Below are 18,887 nucleotides of genomic sequence, written 5' to 3'. Positions count from 1 at the left end.
AAGCACACACACACACACACACACACACACACACACACACACGATAACACACACACATACGATAACACACTGTACAGCCCATGTCTGACATCAAACTGACATTCAGCAAATAAATAAGTGTATGTGGGGAAAAAAAGAAAGGATGAAATTGTTTGATAAGGATCACATTGATGTAAAAAGTTCCAGGTTTATACAAAACACATGGTGTTTTCTATCCAGGAAAGACAAGGTTTTGCTGCACTGGATTCAGTCCGGAGCGACACACTGGTGCTGGCCTCTGTGTGTCTTCTTGTAAGACACAGTTTCTGGTGTATTAGTGAACCAGCTTCTTAGACCCCATTAGCTACTCCACACCATATCCATCTCTCTTCTCCTTTCTTTGTGTGTGTGTGTGAGTGTGTGTGTGAGTGTATGTGTGTGAGTGTGTGTGTGTGTGAGTGTGTGAGTGTGTGTGAGTGTGTGTGTGTGAGTGTGAGTGTGTGTCTGAGTGTGTCTGAGTGTGTGTGTGTGAGTGTGAGTGTGTGTCTGAGTGTGTGTGTGAGTGTGAGTGTGTGAGTGTGTGTGTGAGTGTATGTGTGTGAGTGTGTGTGTGTGAGTGTGTGTGAGTGTGTGTGTGTGTGTTGAAGTGGCCCTGAACTCTGTGATGTAATGATTTCTCTTTCCCCGGGAGAAGCTTGCAGCACACAGCACACGTGCGTGCCACTGAACTCAGACATAACCTTCTCAGCTGACTCACAGACCGACCAGGTCAGCCCCAGTGCAGTCAGCCCGAGAGGAGGGGCGAGTGTTTCCAAAGCCCATCTTATCACCGTTTCGTATTAGTATCAGCTTTCTTCCATTTTTTCATACGTGTGAATGCATAAACCAAAAGTCCTTCTTAATTACTGTGCTGGAGAGATCTATAAAACACAAACACCTCTACCCTGTAAACCTCACTTGCCCAAGGACAGATGTCTTCCTGGAATGCTGGGGCTGTTCGTGTAAAATAACAAGTTGTATGTTTTCATTTTGGTAAACAAGACCGGTTGCCCCAACTGCACGGGTGTATTTGATCACACGGAAATGGCAGATACACAGACAGGAAGCGTGTAACCTTGTGGGATTTGCCTTTATAAGTTCCTGACTAATGTAATTCGGGGCTATTCTTTGGGAACCCGTCCAGTGTCCACCATGCTGGATAATATTTAATAAGACTTGCTTCAAAATTGGCTCAAGATCGAGGGAGTAGTTTTATTCTTACCCGGTGGGATAAACAAAATCACGGTGGAAGTGAGAAGGTTGCCCTGGCCAGATGACTGTTCTCCTGTGTGAAATGTGTAACTTCCTCTGTCTGCCACTAGCTCAGTGATTGCCAAGAACCAAGTGCCAGAGGGAACCCCGAATGCATGCTCGTAAGCGCTGGGGTGTTGCTCAGCGGCAGAGCACTTAACTAGTATATATTTCAGTGCCCGGTAAGAGGAGAAAGGATTGGGGACTGGAGAGATGGCTCAGTGGTTAGAGCACCGACTGCTCTTCCAGAGGTCCTGAGTTCAATTCCCAGCAACCATATGGTGGCTCACAACCATCTGTAATGGGATCTGATGCCCTCTTCTGGTGTGTCTGAAGACAGCTACAGTGTACTCATATAAATAAAATAAATAAATCTTTTTTTAAAAAGGGGGGAGGGGGAGAAAGGGTCAGTCAGCTGGCAGTATCCTGGTGTGTTTTTAACTGAGTCTATGCAAAACTGAAGCCACCATTGCCTGGGCAAACTGGTACATCCCACTCCCTGCACTTCATGGAACTTTCCCTGAGCACCACAGGACCTTTCAGGAAATGGCAAAAAGTCATGAAAAGCAACAAAGACAGCAGCCATGAGAACACCAGTACCAAAGGCGTGCCCGCAGTCCTGGCCCTGTGATGACGAGTACTCCAGGCAGCCAGCTCTCTCTTCCAGGGGTGGGCAAGGCGCCCCTCCGTTCAGGGGCTCCTGATGCACTGAACGCCTGCGCACGCGCGTGGTGGGCTGGCACTGACCTGCGCAGCCGCTCCAGGGACTCCACTCTCCCACAAAACAAGGGCGAGCTGAAAAACAGAACGACAACATGCTAGCACTCGAGTAAACCCAACCAACCTGCTATGCTGTTCCCGCTCGCACCAAAGGTGGAATCGATCGAGCTGTGTAAACTTCGTAAACTTAGCCTTGACCTGAATCTGGGAGCACAGCAGGTCTCAGAGATATGACCTCCACCCACCCCGATGGTTAACTGATAATCAGGTGCTTTTGCGGAGGTCTGGGATGCTGAGGGCTGGCCAGGGACACACAGGTAAATTTCTTCAGGATACTTCCTTATACTGCTGGTTTTACAGACTTTTTTTTCTTTTGTCCTTAATAGTAACTCATTCTAGCCACTAATTTTTTACATAATTTTCTTTCCAAATTGCATTTTCATGTGTGCATATTTATAGAAGATGGCAGGCTATTTCAATGCATGTGTACATGTGTATAGTGATTAAATTAGTCACTAATAAACCGATTTTCTTAAACACTGAGCATTTCCTATAGGTGGAATTAATAGCCATTTTGGAATAAACTGGGAGGCAGCCTTTCTCTGGCCCTCTTCCTCCCTTCCCAGAACACTATCTACAGTAATATACATTAACTGTAGAAATCGGAGAAAACAATTATTCTAAAAACTGCACTGTATTCATCAGTAACCTCAGCACTTCCTGGTCAAGCCTTGTAGAAAATGCAGTGATAAGACATGTGACTCAGTAGTAACACACACACACACACACACACACACACACACACACACACACACACGGACACATGGGCCTGTGAATAGATTAAGGTCCCTGATAGAACTCCACGGAACTACAGCCTCCTGGGTTTTGACAAAGAAAACAGAAACACACACTGGAGAATGGAGAGGTATTGAGGTCTCAAAGTCCCCATGTCCCTAAGCAGGCAGTGCTGGTGACTGTCCCCTAAACAGGAGGACTCTGGCTGGGTAAACAGAGGGATCGTTGTTGTGTAAAGAAGCCTAACCCTTTCTCTTCACCAGGACCCACCCATAACCTTCCCCCCAAAGTCAACTAGCTCTGGCCAAGGCAGCTAGTACTGGATGAAACCAGACAGCCTGCGTGGGCTCAGACCCCCACTCTGCCAGCCATCATATGACATCTGGATGCTTTCCCACTGTTTTGCTCTCCAAATGATCCTGAGAAATTTGGATATCTACAAGTAGAAAAATGAAATTGGATCCTTAATCTCTCACTCTGCATAAAAATCAATTCCAGTGGCTCAGAGATCTGTGTTAGTTCTCAAACTCCAAAACCACTACAAGATAAAGCAGTGAGTATGCCCACAAACTATGAGCTCACACAAGGACTTTCTGAATAGGACTCTAAAAAGAAGAAGAAGAAGAAGAAGAAGAAGAAGAAGGAAGAAGAAGAAGGAAGAAGAAGAAGAAGAAGAAGAAGAAGAAGAAGAAGAAGAAGAAGAAGAAGAAGAAGAAGAAGAAGAAGATAGTGGGATCTTACAAAATATAAAAGCTTCTGTTAATGGAGCGAGGAGACAGTCTGCAACGTAGGAGACAATCTTTGCCAATGGTTCATCTGACAGAATTAGTGTCTAGAATATGCAAAGATCATGGAAATCAAACATCAAGAAAACAGAGCTAATAAATGGTCTACTCACTGTCTGCCCCCCAGCCCCCTAGCACAGCTGTTGCCATGTTGTTCCAGGTTCACCAGCCATTCTGTTGCTGTAATATGCCTGGCAGTCACTGAGAGAGAAAACTATCTGACTCGGAGCAGGGTCACACTGACCACATACCCTGTAATGTCGTCTGTGTTAATCTTAAGGAATCCCACAACTATAAGCTTTATGTAGGACTCAGAACATCAAAGGTCAGTATGAACTGTACATTTTAAAATGGCTTGAGTCTGGGCGGCCCTTCCAGCATCTGAGCTCATCGTGGTTTTTGCCACTTTCGCCTTTCTAAGTTGACCCCAAGAAATGTCCAGGTCACAGCTTTGGGGTGGGAATTCAATAATTGGTTCCATTTACATCTAAAATCCCATTGGTATCACGGGCCAACCACCTTCATGCGGGAGATGAGCCAGGCTGGTCTTTGTTGCCATCTCCACCATAGAAACACCCCTTGGAAATGGCTCATTGCCTGATGCACTCTCTCCTTTTGAATGTATCTAAAGGAAGAACCTTAGCAGATCGAATATTAATAGCCTCATCTCTGTGACTAAGATAATAAGGACATTGTGGACTACTTAGAATTGTCTATTCAAGTCCTTGGCCCATCCATTGTCATGGAATTGTACGGTGTGCTGGCTGGTTTTGTGTCAAATTGACACAGGCTGGAGTTATCACAGAGAAAGGAGCCTCAGCTGAGGAAATGCCTCCATGAGATCCAGCTGGAAGGCATTTATTTTCTCAACTAGTGATCAAGGGGGGAGGGCCCCACCCATTGTGGGTGGAGCCATCCCTGGCCCAGCTCATTGTGGGTGGAGCCATCCCTGGCCCAGCCCATTGTGGGTGGAGCCATCCCTGGGCTGGTGGACCTGGGTTCTATAAGAAAGCAGGCTGAGCAAGCCAGGGGAAGCAAGCCAGTAAGTAACATCTCTCCATGGCCTCTGCATCAGCTCCTGCTTCCTGACCTGCCTGGGTTCCAGTCCTGACTTCCTTTGGTGATAAACAGCAGTGTGGAAGTGTAAGCTGAATAAACCCCTTCCTCCCCAACTTGCTTCTTGGTCATGATGTTTGTGCAGAAATAGAAACCCTGACTAAGATATAAGGTAAACAGTAACTCCTCATCAGATTGATAATTTTCACATATTTTTCTCCATTCTTATGGTCTGTCTTTTTTTCTTTCTTGACAGTGTCTTTTCATGTAAAAATATTTTTTTTAATCCAATGAAGACTGACTCACCTATTTTGTTGCTGGTGTTGCACATGCTTTGGGCTCTGTAAAGGGCTGTTCATTGACTCAAAAGTCCAACATCATGACAAGTTGTGCCAGTAATTTATGTGCCCATAATCATATGGTTTGTTAGGTCTTTTATTTGCTTTAATATTTGTCTGTGGAATTAAGTTTCCATCTCTATTCATTTGCATCTGGACATCCAATTTTCTTGGCACTACTTGAAGAGACCAAGAACCTTAATACCCTGGTCAAAAGTTAACTGACCAGTGGCCAGGTGTGGCTGAGCACACCTGTCATTTCAGTACTTGAAGGCTGAGGCAGGGGGTTGACAATTCCTTCCTGTTCTTGTTTGGAGAGTGAAAGTTGTTTTAGAAGTATCTCCCTATATAGTGGGGGAGGTATGGTCAAACAGAAATGTCCATATCATGTCATCAAGAAACCAAAGAAACTGACTCTCCAGAAGACTCCCAGGCTGGTAACAGGCTCTGAAGGGCTCCTCCAAGCTTTATGTTTCCTTTGCCTCACTTCCTCCCCAGATTTCTTCATTCCAGAGTATAGTTCATCCTTCCATGTGTCAAACCTGAGCAGCACATAATACTTGATTTTTAAAATGCATTTGTTTCAAATTTTAAAATTTGGACAACACTATTAACATGAAACTGACCATACCAGTAACTTATACTTCTATGTGATGTGGTCTTGAGTTTGACTTTATCTATATATTAAGAGCTGACACCAAGGATCACTTGAGCCCAGGAGTTCATCAACAGCCTGAGCAAAGTTCATTGCAGCCCATCTCTAAACAAATAAACAACTCATAAAGATAAACTCAAGTTCTAGGTTCCAAGACAATGTCTCTGTTTTTTCTAACACAAAAGGAAAGAGGAATTGAAATATAATTATATGTGGGGAGCGGAAAGGTGCTCTGTAAGATTTATGCTAAAAGATTAGCTGTGGGGGGCATTTATTGGTCTTCCACTGGAAGGTTCTATTATTGATTCTCTTGTGAACTTTTGATTGTGTGAGTTGGAATCCACCGTAGCTGGAATTTACCACAAGAGATTTTTTGGTCCCAGGGGTTAGAAGTACAGGAACTTCTGACAGATTTATTGCCAGTCATATATTCAGCTGCATGACACGTTTCCTTTTGAACTATTTCATTAACAGCCCTGCCCTGTTTCCCTCTGAAGCTTGTCTTTATAGACGACATGATAGAATATTCTTTCCTCAGACTCAGTCTTCTCCGTCTTCACGTGTGTTTCTACCAGCTGCCGATGGGGTCTGCCCCTGTGCCACCCACTTAGCTGGTGCTCAGTGGCCTTGGACCCTACTCTGCCCAACTGCTTAACAAAATTCCATGACATCATCCCACACCCCTTTCAGGGAAGGAAGCCTAGATTTATTGGGTTCTGGAAATTCGGTGACATTTTTCTCTTCTTTGTTTAAACACAACTCAGTATTGAGGTTGGGTTTCTCCAGAAGCAGCCTATGGGATGTGGCCTTAAATGTAAGACCTTGATTTGGAAAGCAATTTGACCAAACACCATAGGGAGTGGAGGAGAACAGACACAGAATGCTTAGCTACGCTCCTACTCTTGGCCTGGTACGCCTCTGACTCTAAACTACGGGGCAGCGAGGGTGATGGATCAACCAGAGGGTGAGAAATGATGGCGTTCTTATTGGTCAACTGGCCTCAGATATCTGTACCTCCAGGCTCAAAATGGCTGAGAACAGAAAAGTAGTTATACTGTATGCAAGAATACAGAATAGGGACAGCGGTCATATCCAAGTTCAATAACTTTAAGGAGTGTACCCCTGTTTGTTTGTTATTGTTATGTTTTCAGACAGGGTCTCACCATGTAGCCCAAGTGGCCGAGATTTGTTATGGAGACCATGCTGTTCTTAAACTCTCAAGAGATCAGGGCAAGGGCTGAGATTGAAAGGGGGCTTGTCTTTAGTTTTTGTCTTTGGTTTGGTTTGAAAGGGTGTTGGTTCTTTCCATCGCTGTGAAAGAATACCATGACCAAAAACAAGTGCAGGAAGAACAAGTTTATTTGGCTTATGGTTTCCCAGAACTAGAGAATAGGTAAGTCGGGAGGCACAGCAAGGTGGACAACGCAGGAAGCTGAGAGAGAGACTGGAAGCTCGTATCTCCACTGCTCAGGAAATGAAAATGGAGCAAGAAGTCGTCTGGGGCTGTAAACCCTCAGTGCCTGAGCTCAGTGACAGTTTCTCCAGCAAAGCTCCACAACCTCTTCCAAACAGTGTCACCAGCTGGGACCAAGGGTACAAATACACTTCTAGCCACCCTCACTTCATATGGGATGAAATCCAGACTCCTCACTATACTCTCTCATGCACACACACACTCACATTCACACACATTCTTACACACACGTGCACAAACACACACCACATCAGCACCACACTAGCACCACGCTTCAACTATACCACCTCTTTCCTCCCAGGACACAGCAAGTTTGTGTGTGCTCTAAACATATTTTCACGTTCCTTCGGGTTTCTTTCTCTTCAGAGTGTAACTGAGAACTGCTCATCGTAAAGTCTCAGACAAACTGCTTTCTCGGCCTAGTCCTTTCTCTCTGTGTGGTAGCTTGGGGAGATGTGGCCTCTGACGGCAGGCCTAGACTGTCAACCCTTTTTAGCCTGTTTACATATCTTGCCAGTACCTCATCTTAAGTAATGAGCTCCTTAGTTTATCATCTGAGGCTTGGAATTGTATTTCCTTTTATTTGATCCCAATTTTTCCTTGTCCAAAGGTTTCAGCATATAGTGAAAGAATTTCTTTCTTTTCAGTGCCCTTCACAGGCTTTGTTTCCATAGGTCTGTCTCCCGCCTGCTCTGTGTGGATTTTTCTGTGGAGAAGACACCTCCCATCCAGGGTTACCATGGTCTTTCTCTAGGCAGACCACAACTAAGTTATGCCAAATGACTACCCTTGGTCTCCAGTTTCCCAAGAGCAATGTTTTAAATTTGTTATTTCATTGGTTGTGTTTTGAGACAAGGCATCAATGTAAAACCAGGATGGCTTCAAACTCACCATCTAGCTAAAACTGACCTAAAATGACAATCCTCTCTTTTCAGCCTCCTGGTTGGTAGGATTACAGGTATGAACCATTACGATGCCTTCAAAAGATCAGGAATTGTGTTTGTTTGTTCATTTTGTTTTTCCCAGCCAGGTATTGTGGTACCTGTCTGCAATCCCAGCACTTGGGAGTTGGAGGTAGGAAGGTCAGAAGTTCATGGACACCCTCAGCTACATAGTGAATCCAAAAGCATCATGGGCCACATGACATTCTATCTCAAAAAAAAAAAAATCTTTTTGTTCTTGATGGTACTTCCTCTCAAAGTGAGCATGACCACCATCACAGCACAAATTAAACCACTAGCAAGGGAAGCGTCCCTCATTCGATCAGTACCATTGAGTTCCTTCTCCTCTGGTGTAGCATCTTGATCTGGTCCTCATATAGCAATCTCTCCTGGGTTCATCACACAGACACAACCACTCTTGTTTGTTGCCCTGCCCTGCCTGCTTGCCCCATCTAAAAGTCAGAGGCTACGTGCTTTCTCACTTCCATCAGGAACAGACATCCCACTATCCCCACAGAACATTCTGTGCAGCAGCAGCTGTGGTAGTGCTCACTGGTTAACAACTATTGCTTCTTGATAGTCTGTAGAAAAAGGACAAAATGGACCTTAACCAGCACACAAAAGGCAGGCATCTCTTGTAGAGAAGTTGTGTTCCATCTCTGCTGTCTTCCTTTTCCTTTAGGCATATACATCCTTTCTGTACTACCTTGTCAAAGCCTTTCTGAGACTCAGATAAAACCACATTTCCCAAGGGACTCTTTTCTACCTCAATAAAAATAAGATAAATAAATCAGTTTTTGTCATTGTTATATTGTTTTGTTTTGCTTTTCCTCTTGTAAAAATGATGTCATCTGGTCCTCAGTAGGTTTTTACAAAATCTTTTAAGACATTGGGTGGACTAGTTTATAAAATTGAAGCAAAAGAATAAAATAAGCTTTTCAGAGATAAGCAAGGTTCTAGACATTATGGAAATCTGGGGTGGGGGTGAGGGATAAAAGGTGATAATAGTGTTTTCTTTTGTGTAGTATTTGCAGTAGAACTGTGTCCTTGTGTGCACTTCTGGGCCCCTCATCCTTTTGGCAATGCTGAGGAATAAGATGAGAACAAAATCGAGTATAACTTCAGCAGGTCATGATGCCACAGTGAGCTGATAGCAGTAAGTGACTGTGCTGTGACCAGGAGAGTATGGGTGGGGGTAGGGAGCGGGTGCTGGCTCTGGGTCAATGCCACCTGAGTGTCATGTCTTCCCTCGGCTGTAGGCCAGCACTGCTAAGTCAGCTGTTTGGTTGGAAAAGCTTCAGCTTTCTCTTCTCAGCGTCTGAGCCATCCCTCCTCTTGTTCAGTTGGGAGCCCGTGTTCAAAAGCGTGGTGTTCCTTTCCCCATTGGATTTCAGGAGGTTTGTTTCCTGGACTCTGCAGAGATCCGGGAGAAGACACAGGGCTACTCGGATTTTACCCTCAAGCATAAATGTGAATTAATACTTGCTATGAATATTTCTACCTCTTCCCTAAGTTTCTGTGAAGGATCCAATACAGCCCATGGTCGATGATCATTACGGTTATAGGAACCCAGTCCTGAGTTAGCAACTTGGGAGAGGCCCTGGGCATGCAAGACTTCCTTCTACTAAGTTCTTCCAGAGTCACTTGAATCCTGCTATTTTACACATACCCAATGGAAGGTTTTTGTTTTGTTGGTTGCTTGGTTGGTGGTTGTTTGGCTGGTTTTTGGGTTTTAGAGATAGACTTTCTCTGTGTGACACTGTCTATCGCCAGCCAAAGGTCTTTGGAAAGCAAGGGCAAGATGCACAACCTTGGGCAAGAGCGGTCTGAACAGTGAGACGGCTGTGAGTACTGAGAAACCGGGGACTCTAGACTTCGCCGCATCTAGGAAAATATATGCAGTTACCAGAAATTCCACTCAAAGAGGTGGCTAGCAGCAACCTGAGATCAAGTTTCCAGCCTTGGTCCTGTCCTCCTCCGTGTAAACTTGGGTGATAGGAGCTATTGCATATCTCAGCTTTGGCATTTGCAGAAGGACAACACAGGTCAACTGCCCGTTTCCCGGTGTCCTTGAGTCAGACGAGTTTCTGAGTTCAGGCCTTCCCCTGAAGTACATGCTTAGGCACATGCACTTACATACACACCAATATACATACTTTATTTGGGTATCTTTTCTCCTCAGGATCTGGAGTAGAGTTTTGTAAAAAAAGAAAAATAAATTGTGGTGCTGGTGGCCAAACTCAAGACATGCCCATACCAGGCAAATGCTTTACCATTAAATGACATCCTGAGGATGTAAAAATTTTAACTAAATTTATTCATAGTGGTTCAAATATTGCATGGAGCAAATATTGCATTGTGCTGAGTTCCTGCCACATACCAAGTTTCGGGTTACTTAGGTAATATCTTCTAGGAACCAGTTGGCAGCCCCCTGTGGTATTCCTCTCATTTCCTTTTACACAGGGGACACTTTGAGCCCCAAGAGACCAGCACACACTCTCCAAAGCCATAAGGCCAATGGTTGGCAGAATAAAGGTTAAACACAGGAGTCTTCGACATTAGGGACAAAAATCATGACATTACGGCTGTTTCAGAGAGAGTAGGGATCACAAATAATAAATATTTGGGGAGGGGAATTCCAGATTAGAGGCATTCTGCCGAATTTTATGGCAGCTTCGAGCTGCACGTTTGGCTCTGGCCAGTGGAGGCAGGCCCACAGCAATCCTGATCCACAGGGCTTACCAGGGCTGAGGAGGCTCCTTATTCTTCTCTGCAATGCAATATGCGAGCAAGGGTCCATATTGCTCTGCTATCCTTTAGCCTCCAAAGCCCTCTGTTGACCCCCAGGAAGGTACATGTAGGACTCCTGAATATGCTTTTAAATTCCACCACACACGATCCTTTCTCTGGCTTTAGTTCCTCCATCTGTCTGTCACCCACAACCTTCTTGGCAGGAGTGCAGTTTCTATGGTTTGCTTTCAAGTTCTTCACAAGACCGTAAGCTTACTTAATCTCCTTAATCTATCCAACAAATTCCCGATCCAAAATAATTGATTTTACTGTTTCTACAGCCCAGGCTAAAAAGAGGGTATTTCATTTCTTTGTGTCCAGATAAAGACTGGGGGCGGGGAGGGGGGAGGTAATTCAGCCTGGATCTGTCTTAGAAATGAAGTACTACCAGGTGCGGTAGTGTACATCTTTAGTCCCAGCACTCCGAAGGCAGAGGCAGGCAGATCTCTGTGAATCTGAGGCCAGCCTGGTCTACATAGAAAGTTCTGGGAAAACCAGAGCTACACACAGAGAGACCCTATCTCAAAAACCAGTAATAGTAATAGTAATAATAACAATAACAATAATAATAAATTCCTCTCTTGGCACTCCCCTCCTCCCCATCCCTCCGGAGAGCCCGAATCTCTATCTTGTTTCATACACTCTGTAAGCTGCAGGACCTGGCAGAAACATCCTGTCCCCCATGGGCAACTGGACAGGGATGTTATGAAACTTCCCACAGATCTTCAAAGTGTCACCTTCCAAAATGTCTTCCTGATGACCTATTTTGGTAAAAGTCTCTCCCTACCCATAGTCCCACTTCCCCCAGTTATCTGTAGCCAGCCGTTCAAAAATATTAAATGGAAAATTCCAGAACTAATAAAGGTTCACTCTTACCAATTTCCAAGTAAATGGGGAAAGTCTCACAATGCCCTGCTACTGTGTATCTTTCCAAAGAGAAAGTCTCACAGTGCCCTGCTACTATGTTTCTTTCCAGGGAGAAAGTCTCACAATGCCCTGCTAATGTGTTTCTTTCCAAAGAGAAAGTCTCACAGTGCTCTGCTACTGTGTTTCTTTCCGAGCACTGCTCATCCCTTTGTCTGCCTGTTAGCTGTGTAGAAGCCTTCTCCAATCCACTGTGGTGATATTATGGGACTTTACTTCGCTCACATAGAGCCGTGGAGTGCAACAGTAAAGATACAGGAGAAGAGCCACAGCATCAAGTGTAAAAGGACAGATGAACCCCAGCACTGTGTGAAAGGACACGCGGGAACAAATCAAAGCCAATCCTGGTGTTGGGCATTCCCTGGTCATCATGGATCTCTGCAGGAAGAGGAAGCTTTCTGCACAGTGTGTGTGTGGTTTCTCCTGTTCTCTGGTACACAGAGACTTCCTAAGGAGTAGAGACTGCATCCTCAGCATCACCCCAGCCTTGTGCATTCTACAAATCAGGGCCACAGGACTGCATGATTAATACATAGGCAAGCCCCTCAAGAATGAGTGATTTGACAAGACCTAGGCAGATGTAGGTGAGACACCAGTTTAGGGTGCTGTCAGGGGTGGGGACACACGGCTCAGACTCACTACATTTTCTCATTAACTGACTTTTCCAGCTTCCTTTAGTCTGAGGCTAAATGTCCTGGAGGGCGGGGTAGGGATGGGGACAGAACGTATCAAAAAGGGCAACCCCATCACTGGTAAATAATTAATTCCAGTCAGTAAATCCTTGAGTTTTGCGACTGTGCCTTTCCACGGTATGAGGCCTGGGTGACCGACCTGCCTGGGTGACCGACCTGCCTGGGGGTTGCCTCTTAGTAAAGAGACAAGAGAAGCCTTGTGACTCCTGGACCTCTGGTTTCTGGGGTGTGGCACACGGCCCTTGGGTCCTCTCCACAGAGGTTGCCTAGGACTTGTGTGGGAGCCGATGAGTTCAAACCCTGTCATATGCACGGCTTCGGGACTGGTCTGATTAACAAGAAGCAGAGCTGCTTTGGTTTCCGGAGCTGGCTTCTTGGGCACGGCTTGTGTTTCAGGACTGTTTCTCACTCCTTCCTTTACCTTTAAATTCAATTAAACCAGCACTGACTGGACCCTACGAAGGGGTAGAGAACTGTGAGGTGCTGTGAGAATATTAAATAAGAAAAGGCCTCACTCACTCTAAAGGAAAGCTGGTAGGATTCAACACTACAGAGACTGGAGGAAGGAAAACATCCCAAAGATAGTTCCAGGGGCACAGAAAACCTCCTCACAGGAAGCAGCTGTGGGCCGTGTTGGAGCCCACCACAGAACACCTCAGACCTCTGAGAACATGCAGGCCCCTCCCAGGGCAAGCTTGATACAAAGTGGGACAGTCCTTCCTGGCCTTGTCACCTTTCTCTATCCCTAAACTTTATCTATGACAGAAGGAGCGTGGTGAAGCTGGGTCTAGGGACACACCCCTGACAAATGTCAGAGCCATCCTTCCAAGCCCCAGACTCTATGCAGCTGGAGTTCTTGAGTCACAGTTTTTAAACTAGAGGTTTGTTGGGGGCGTTAGGTGAAAAGGACTAGGAAGCCTGGGATTGAGCGGGAACACTGGGATTGGGAAGGCTGATACTGGCCTAACCTGGAAGCGACTAGAAGATTCCTGGCTTCCTAGTGGTCCCTCCCGGGAGCCCAGCCACCCACCTGGGCACGCCCTGTCGTAGTCGAAGCAGCAGTCCCCGGTGAGACGGCAGGCTTGGTCGCAGAAGCACGTTCCATAGACCCTGTCCAGCCTCCAGCCATGGGCGAAGCAGGCTGGGTCCCGGCCAGGACAGCAGCGGCCGGCCTCTGCGCAGCCAGCCAGAGCTCCTGGCCACAGCCGCGCCAGGGCGCACAGTACCATCCACAGGGTCCTCATGGCCAGATCTGTCGCGACACCTGCGAGTGGACCCAGCCAGAGCCTCGGGCAAGCGCTCAGCTCCTCCGACAGCCGCAGCCCCCGCCCTAGGCCCTCCGCCCTTCCGCACCGCCCCTCGGCTGCCCTGGCTGTGCGCCCGCCCGGCGGGCTCTGGGCGGGTGGCGCTGGGGCCCAGGTGGGACGCGCCTCTCCTCCGGGCCACCAGCCCGCCCTGAACCGCCCAGGACTGCCACAAAGCAGGTGCTCGCACATCCCGCCCCCGCGGCCACTTTTCTCAGGCTCCAAACTCTGCCTCCTTAGGTCTGGGGACGCGGTAGCCCGTGCCTGTTTGCACCGGAAAGCCGTCAGAAAAAAACGGAACCCCAGTGCACTCGGGCGACCCCCAGGCGCCCCAGCTCTCTCTAGAAAATCCTCGGAGGCTTTTTCCAACTGCTTCACCAACTCTCCTAGGCCCTGTTGGGCACAAAGGAGCCAAAAGTATCTTTCCGCAGCATTTTAAAGTTTTTTTTTTTTTTCTCACCCAGAAAAATGCTAATTTGCTTCACTCAAGGGACATATTAGTGAATGGGAAGGAAAAGATAAAGTGAAAACTGCGCCCTGTTTTTTGTTAAAGCCGATTTCCAAACTGTCACTCTGAAGTGCTCCCTAACTTTGGGGGTTTTATTTGCTTGCATGTCTTTCGTTCATTGTCATGTTCCTGTAAAGATGGAAACTAGATCCTGACCAACACAAGCCTTCCTACAGAGCTATACCACGCGCAACTTGTTTGTTTGCTTGCTGGCTTGTTGAGACAGGGGACTTACTACTTATCTCTGACTGACCTCATTATGTAGACCAGGATGGTCTCGAACTCCTAGAGAGCTTCTTGCAAGTGTCTCTCTCCCAAGTGCTGGATGAAAGACATTGACCGCTATGCCCGGCTTCATGCCCAGCTTTTTATATGTGTCCCTCTTCCCTAAATACATTACGTTTTCTACACTTTACTCACCGAAATTTATTCTAGAAGTTTTTAATTTATGATCTTAAATTATTTAATTACCATGGTTGTTGAAAAGAAACATTTTCTATATCTGAGAACCTAAGAAATCAAATTAAATTCAAAGTCTAGTTTCTTCCTTCTTCATGCAAGGTCTTCTCGAAGTGGAATTTTCTCTCATTGGAGAGAAAGTGATGTAAATAGAAATTTTAAACTTTACTACAAAGGCGGTAAAGCAACTTAGCAACCAAATATAAAAATTAAGCATGTTATGTAATGGAAAAACCTACATTGTAAGGGTTGTAGCTGATAAGCCCCGGTCTTGGATTGTTTTGACCAATGTAGAACGTAATGCTATTTGATTGTCCAAAGAAAATATACTCTAAAAAAAAAAATTTCTTTGTGAGTTTATACAAATACGTTCTCAGCATTGGAAAACTTTGTTTGTTTTCCTTTCTGGCAATTATCTCTTCCGTTTGCAGTTTAAAGAAATGATATGTACTTCTTTGTGGTTTTAGTTTTGGTGGTTGGGACTAAATACTCTCAACAACAGATTGTATACACCCTCAGCTTTTCCCATTAGAAGTTTTATTGGCTGTTTTGTAGCAACACAGCCATGTAATTTATCTCCACGCCTTCTCCAGTCTGTCTCCTCCACGGTACGCCTCTGGGCAGAACTTCTGTAATGTCATAAGAATCTGGAATAGCGCCAGAAAGGTGTAAAGGCAAACAATCCACTGACTAGCTCGTTTTCCAGACCAAAACCTGAAATGAAATGCTGATAGAGAAGAGGAGATGATCTCTGTCTTAACAGAAGTGAAGGATGGGCTGGGGAGATGGGACGGTTAGAAGAGCTGTTCTTCCAGCTCACCAAGGGGGATGAATTCCCCCAGTGCCATAGGATCGGGCCACAGAGGAAACACACAGACACACATGCATATGCACACGTACACAGGCACATGCACACACACATACAAACTCCAGTGTGCACACACATCAAAGTAGAGAAGGAAAAAAGCATAATGTCAAATGCTTGCTCAAACACCACATCTTCACTTTCTTTTTCTTTATGCACTGACAAAAGCAACAGTTGACAGGAAAAGGGTTAGAAACTGGGACTGCAGGGTTAGCGCCCTTGTTTGTCTGGGAGGAAGCTCTCCAAACCCTCTACGCTGCTCCAACCCCACCAGCTTCAACTTCACAATTTGGGGATCCGGGCTTTGCATTTAGAAAGGACGTGGATTCAGCTTAGGGACTGCCATCCTTGTCAATCACCTCAGCATCTTCATCCCACACGGAATGCTACTCTGGTCTCCATGAGAAGAATCCGGTGACAGGTGTAAACCGAGCACAGATATCTCATGCCGACTTGAGGTCCACTCCCTGCCTCACTTTCAGGCTCACAGCAAGTGAAAGACAAGCACAGCTTTATTGGTGTGCAACACACAAGAAAGCACAAAGTTTAAGATTTTTTTAAAAAAGAAGACCACGAGGAAATGATCACCCCTTAAAGCAAACAAAGGGGTGCTTGTCTCTGGTAGTGCTTCAAGAAGCTCACAGTATCAAGTTCAAGAAGAAGCCTTTCCCAGCAAGCCACAGCAAACCCGGTGAATGCAGAGCAAGGGGACAGTGACACACAAGGCAGCCATGCGCACATCCTTGCTGGACACTGGATGCTGCCACCTATAAAGCGACTGGCCTTGTTTGCCATGCTGTGCGGACATTGGAAGGACAGAACTCGCCGAGACAAACAAGTAAACAAATGTACCTTAAAAAGAAAACCTTCCTGCCTGTTGTCCTTGGGCGTTATCCGAGATTGGGAAAAGTATGAAGAGAGGCTGAGGCCCACTGTTCCATCAGATTCCAGAACACAGTAGCTGTAGGGACCTCCACCATGGTATCGCTTGATCCTGTGTGACTGTGAAGCAGACACTTCTCCTGTCTTACAGCTGACAGACACGTAAGGTTTGCAGCCAAGTAGTAAGTAATCAAGCCCAGAACCAAAATTACCCTTTACTAAAGATTCTTCCGTAACTTCCAGCGTGGGATGGGGTAGTGAGAACAATATGACAATGGGGAAGAAAGATGGATGACATTAGAAAGTGCTGGGCTGAGTACTGTGATTAAGTACACAGAAATCAAAATGCCAACCATTTCCTGAGAGGCCGGAATGCATTTAAAACATAAGCTGAGGAGATGGGTCAGCAGATAAGAGATACACTCACTGTCAACTTCACACTTGCATGCACACATGCACATACGTGCACCCTTGTACAGATGTGTGTGTCCATGTGTGCCCATGCACACACACATACACATGTGCACACACATGCACACACATGCACATGTACCCACACACACATGCACACACACATACACCCACAAAACATGGACAAATTTAAAAAATAAGTTTTGCATTTTTACCTACAAAAAGTTGAATAAAGAATGTTATTAAAACCAGCCAGGGTGCTCTGAAAGGTATAAGGAAATCTCTTGAGATTAAGTGACAAAGAGTATAGTTGACACAGTTCGGAGCCACTTGTCAGAGCCACAGTACCTCGTGGATTTCTGTAACATATTTTCTTGAACAGGAGATATCTTTGTTTTTGTCCTAAAACAGAATAATGCAGAGATTACAGGAGGGACTTTAGCTTCAGAGACGAATATACTTCATCTAGGTATTGATGACAGCCGCACGGCTAGTGGAGGCTTCCTGTCCTTCCGCAGGCAGCCACTCGCTGGGTTGCTTCCTTTACTGAGAAGAGGTTTCTGCCTGATTGTTAGCTTCCTCGCTTGCTTACTTGCTTACCTTGTGTGCCTGGGCGAACCTGGAGCTTACTGCGTAGCCCAGACTGGGCTCACATGCTCTTAGCTCTCTTGCCTAAGCCTCCCGACTGCAGGGGCAACAGACATGAGTCATCGAACCTGGTCTGGAAACTTTCTAAGCTCATGGAATCTCCCCCCAAACACTTGTTCTGCTTCAGAATTTTACCATATAGCCATGACAAATGTACACTTCATTATGTAGGTCAGGCTAGCCCCAAACTCATGTTGGTTCTCAGGCCTTTGCCCACCTAATGCTGGTAATACATTTGGGCATCCTGCCAGACATAAGCCTTGCTATTGTTCCCCAAGCTATTGAAGTCTTTTCTTTCTTTTTTTTCTTAAGATTTATTTATTTATTATATATGAGCACACTGTAGCTGTCTTCAGACACACCAAAAGAGGGCATCAGATCTCATTACAGATGGTTGTGAGCCACCATGTGTTTGCTGGGATTTGAACTCAGGACCTCTGGAAGAGCAGTCGGTGCTCTAACCACTGATCCATCTCTCCAGCCCATATTGAAGTCTTTTCAAGGGCCCTTTGTTACATCTATATCTGGACATGCTCTTCATCTTTCTCCAGCAGTTCAGAGGATGCACACCTCACAGAAGGGTCTTTACCCCATTTTGTATTGAATTATCTTTTTATTTTTCTTTTCCGGGTTCAGAGATCCGAATCTGTTTTCATTCTTCTGCCCACGGGTACCAACTTTCTTCAGCACCATGAAAGCACAAACGCTTCGTGGACCCGCCCTTCACCCTTGCACAGAGTTTGATGTTAGAATGTGTGCTGCTGAAGTCCGAGTCTCATGGCATGGAGGCAGCAAGATGAGCCTCACTGGAGGATCCGGAGGAACACACTGAAGTGCCAGGCTTGATGACAGTACCCTTACCCGGTGAGCCATCTAGCTGGCTCTTACCTCTGTAGGGTTTTGTGGGAAGGGGCTTGTTTGTTTGCTTCCTTTTGTTTCTTATTGACAAAGCATATCACCATGTAGCATAGGTTGGCCTGGGACTTGCCATCCCCCTGCCTCTGACTCCTGGGTCCTGGAATTATAGGCATATGCTACCATATCAGGTTCGTTTCTCTTTTCCTGTTCTATTGAAGTCTCTGTTGGTTGCTCCATCTGTCCCTGTTTCGTTCTACAAATCCCAGAGGGCAGTCCCTTTAGAAGTGGTTATTCATATAATTCTGTTAGGAAAAAGAAAAAGAGAGTGTGTGGGGGGTATGGTCTATGGAAGTGCGGCGAGGCATGTGGGCAAGGGGGATGCCTCTGGGGGACCCATGTTGGGCATCCCTTCCCCCTGAGGGACCAGCCACAGGATGGTATAGTGAGAGTAGAGTTTATTTAGGGAATGGGCGGAGAGGGAAGGGAAGGGAAGAGGAGGGACAAAAGGGCAAG

General features: G+C 45.9%; 1 protein-coding gene across 2 annotated transcripts in view; it reads right to left on the bottom strand.

Moving 5' to 3' along the window:
• The window catches only part of SBSPON (somatomedin B and thrombospondin type 1 domain containing), a 30,609-nt gene extending 16,884 nt beyond the window's left edge, over window positions 1-13,725 (bottom strand). The window contains exons 1-2 of one of the 2 annotated variants that reach the window (XM_080938626.1): window positions 13,470-13,725; window positions 1,870-2,064 (exon numbers count right to left, since the gene is read on the bottom strand). In XM_080938626.1, coding sequence (XP_080794752.1) covers window positions 1,870-2,064; window positions 13,470-13,683 — 409 coding nt within the window. In that variant the 5' untranslated portion in view covers window positions 13,684-13,725. The remainder of the gene's footprint in view (window positions 1-1,869; window positions 2,065-13,469) is intronic. The other variant, XM_080938627.1, reaches the window with a different exon arrangement.
• Window positions 13,726-18,887: the final 5,162 nt, after the last annotated feature.

Source organism: Micromys minutus (assembly GCF_963924665.1).
Source record: "Micromys minutus genome assembly, chromosome: 26".
NCBI lineage: Eukaryota > Metazoa > Chordata > Mammalia > Rodentia > Muridae > Micromys > Micromys minutus.
The sequence above is the reverse complement of the archived record's forward strand: the minus strand, read 5'-3'. Positions and strand labels throughout refer to the sequence as shown.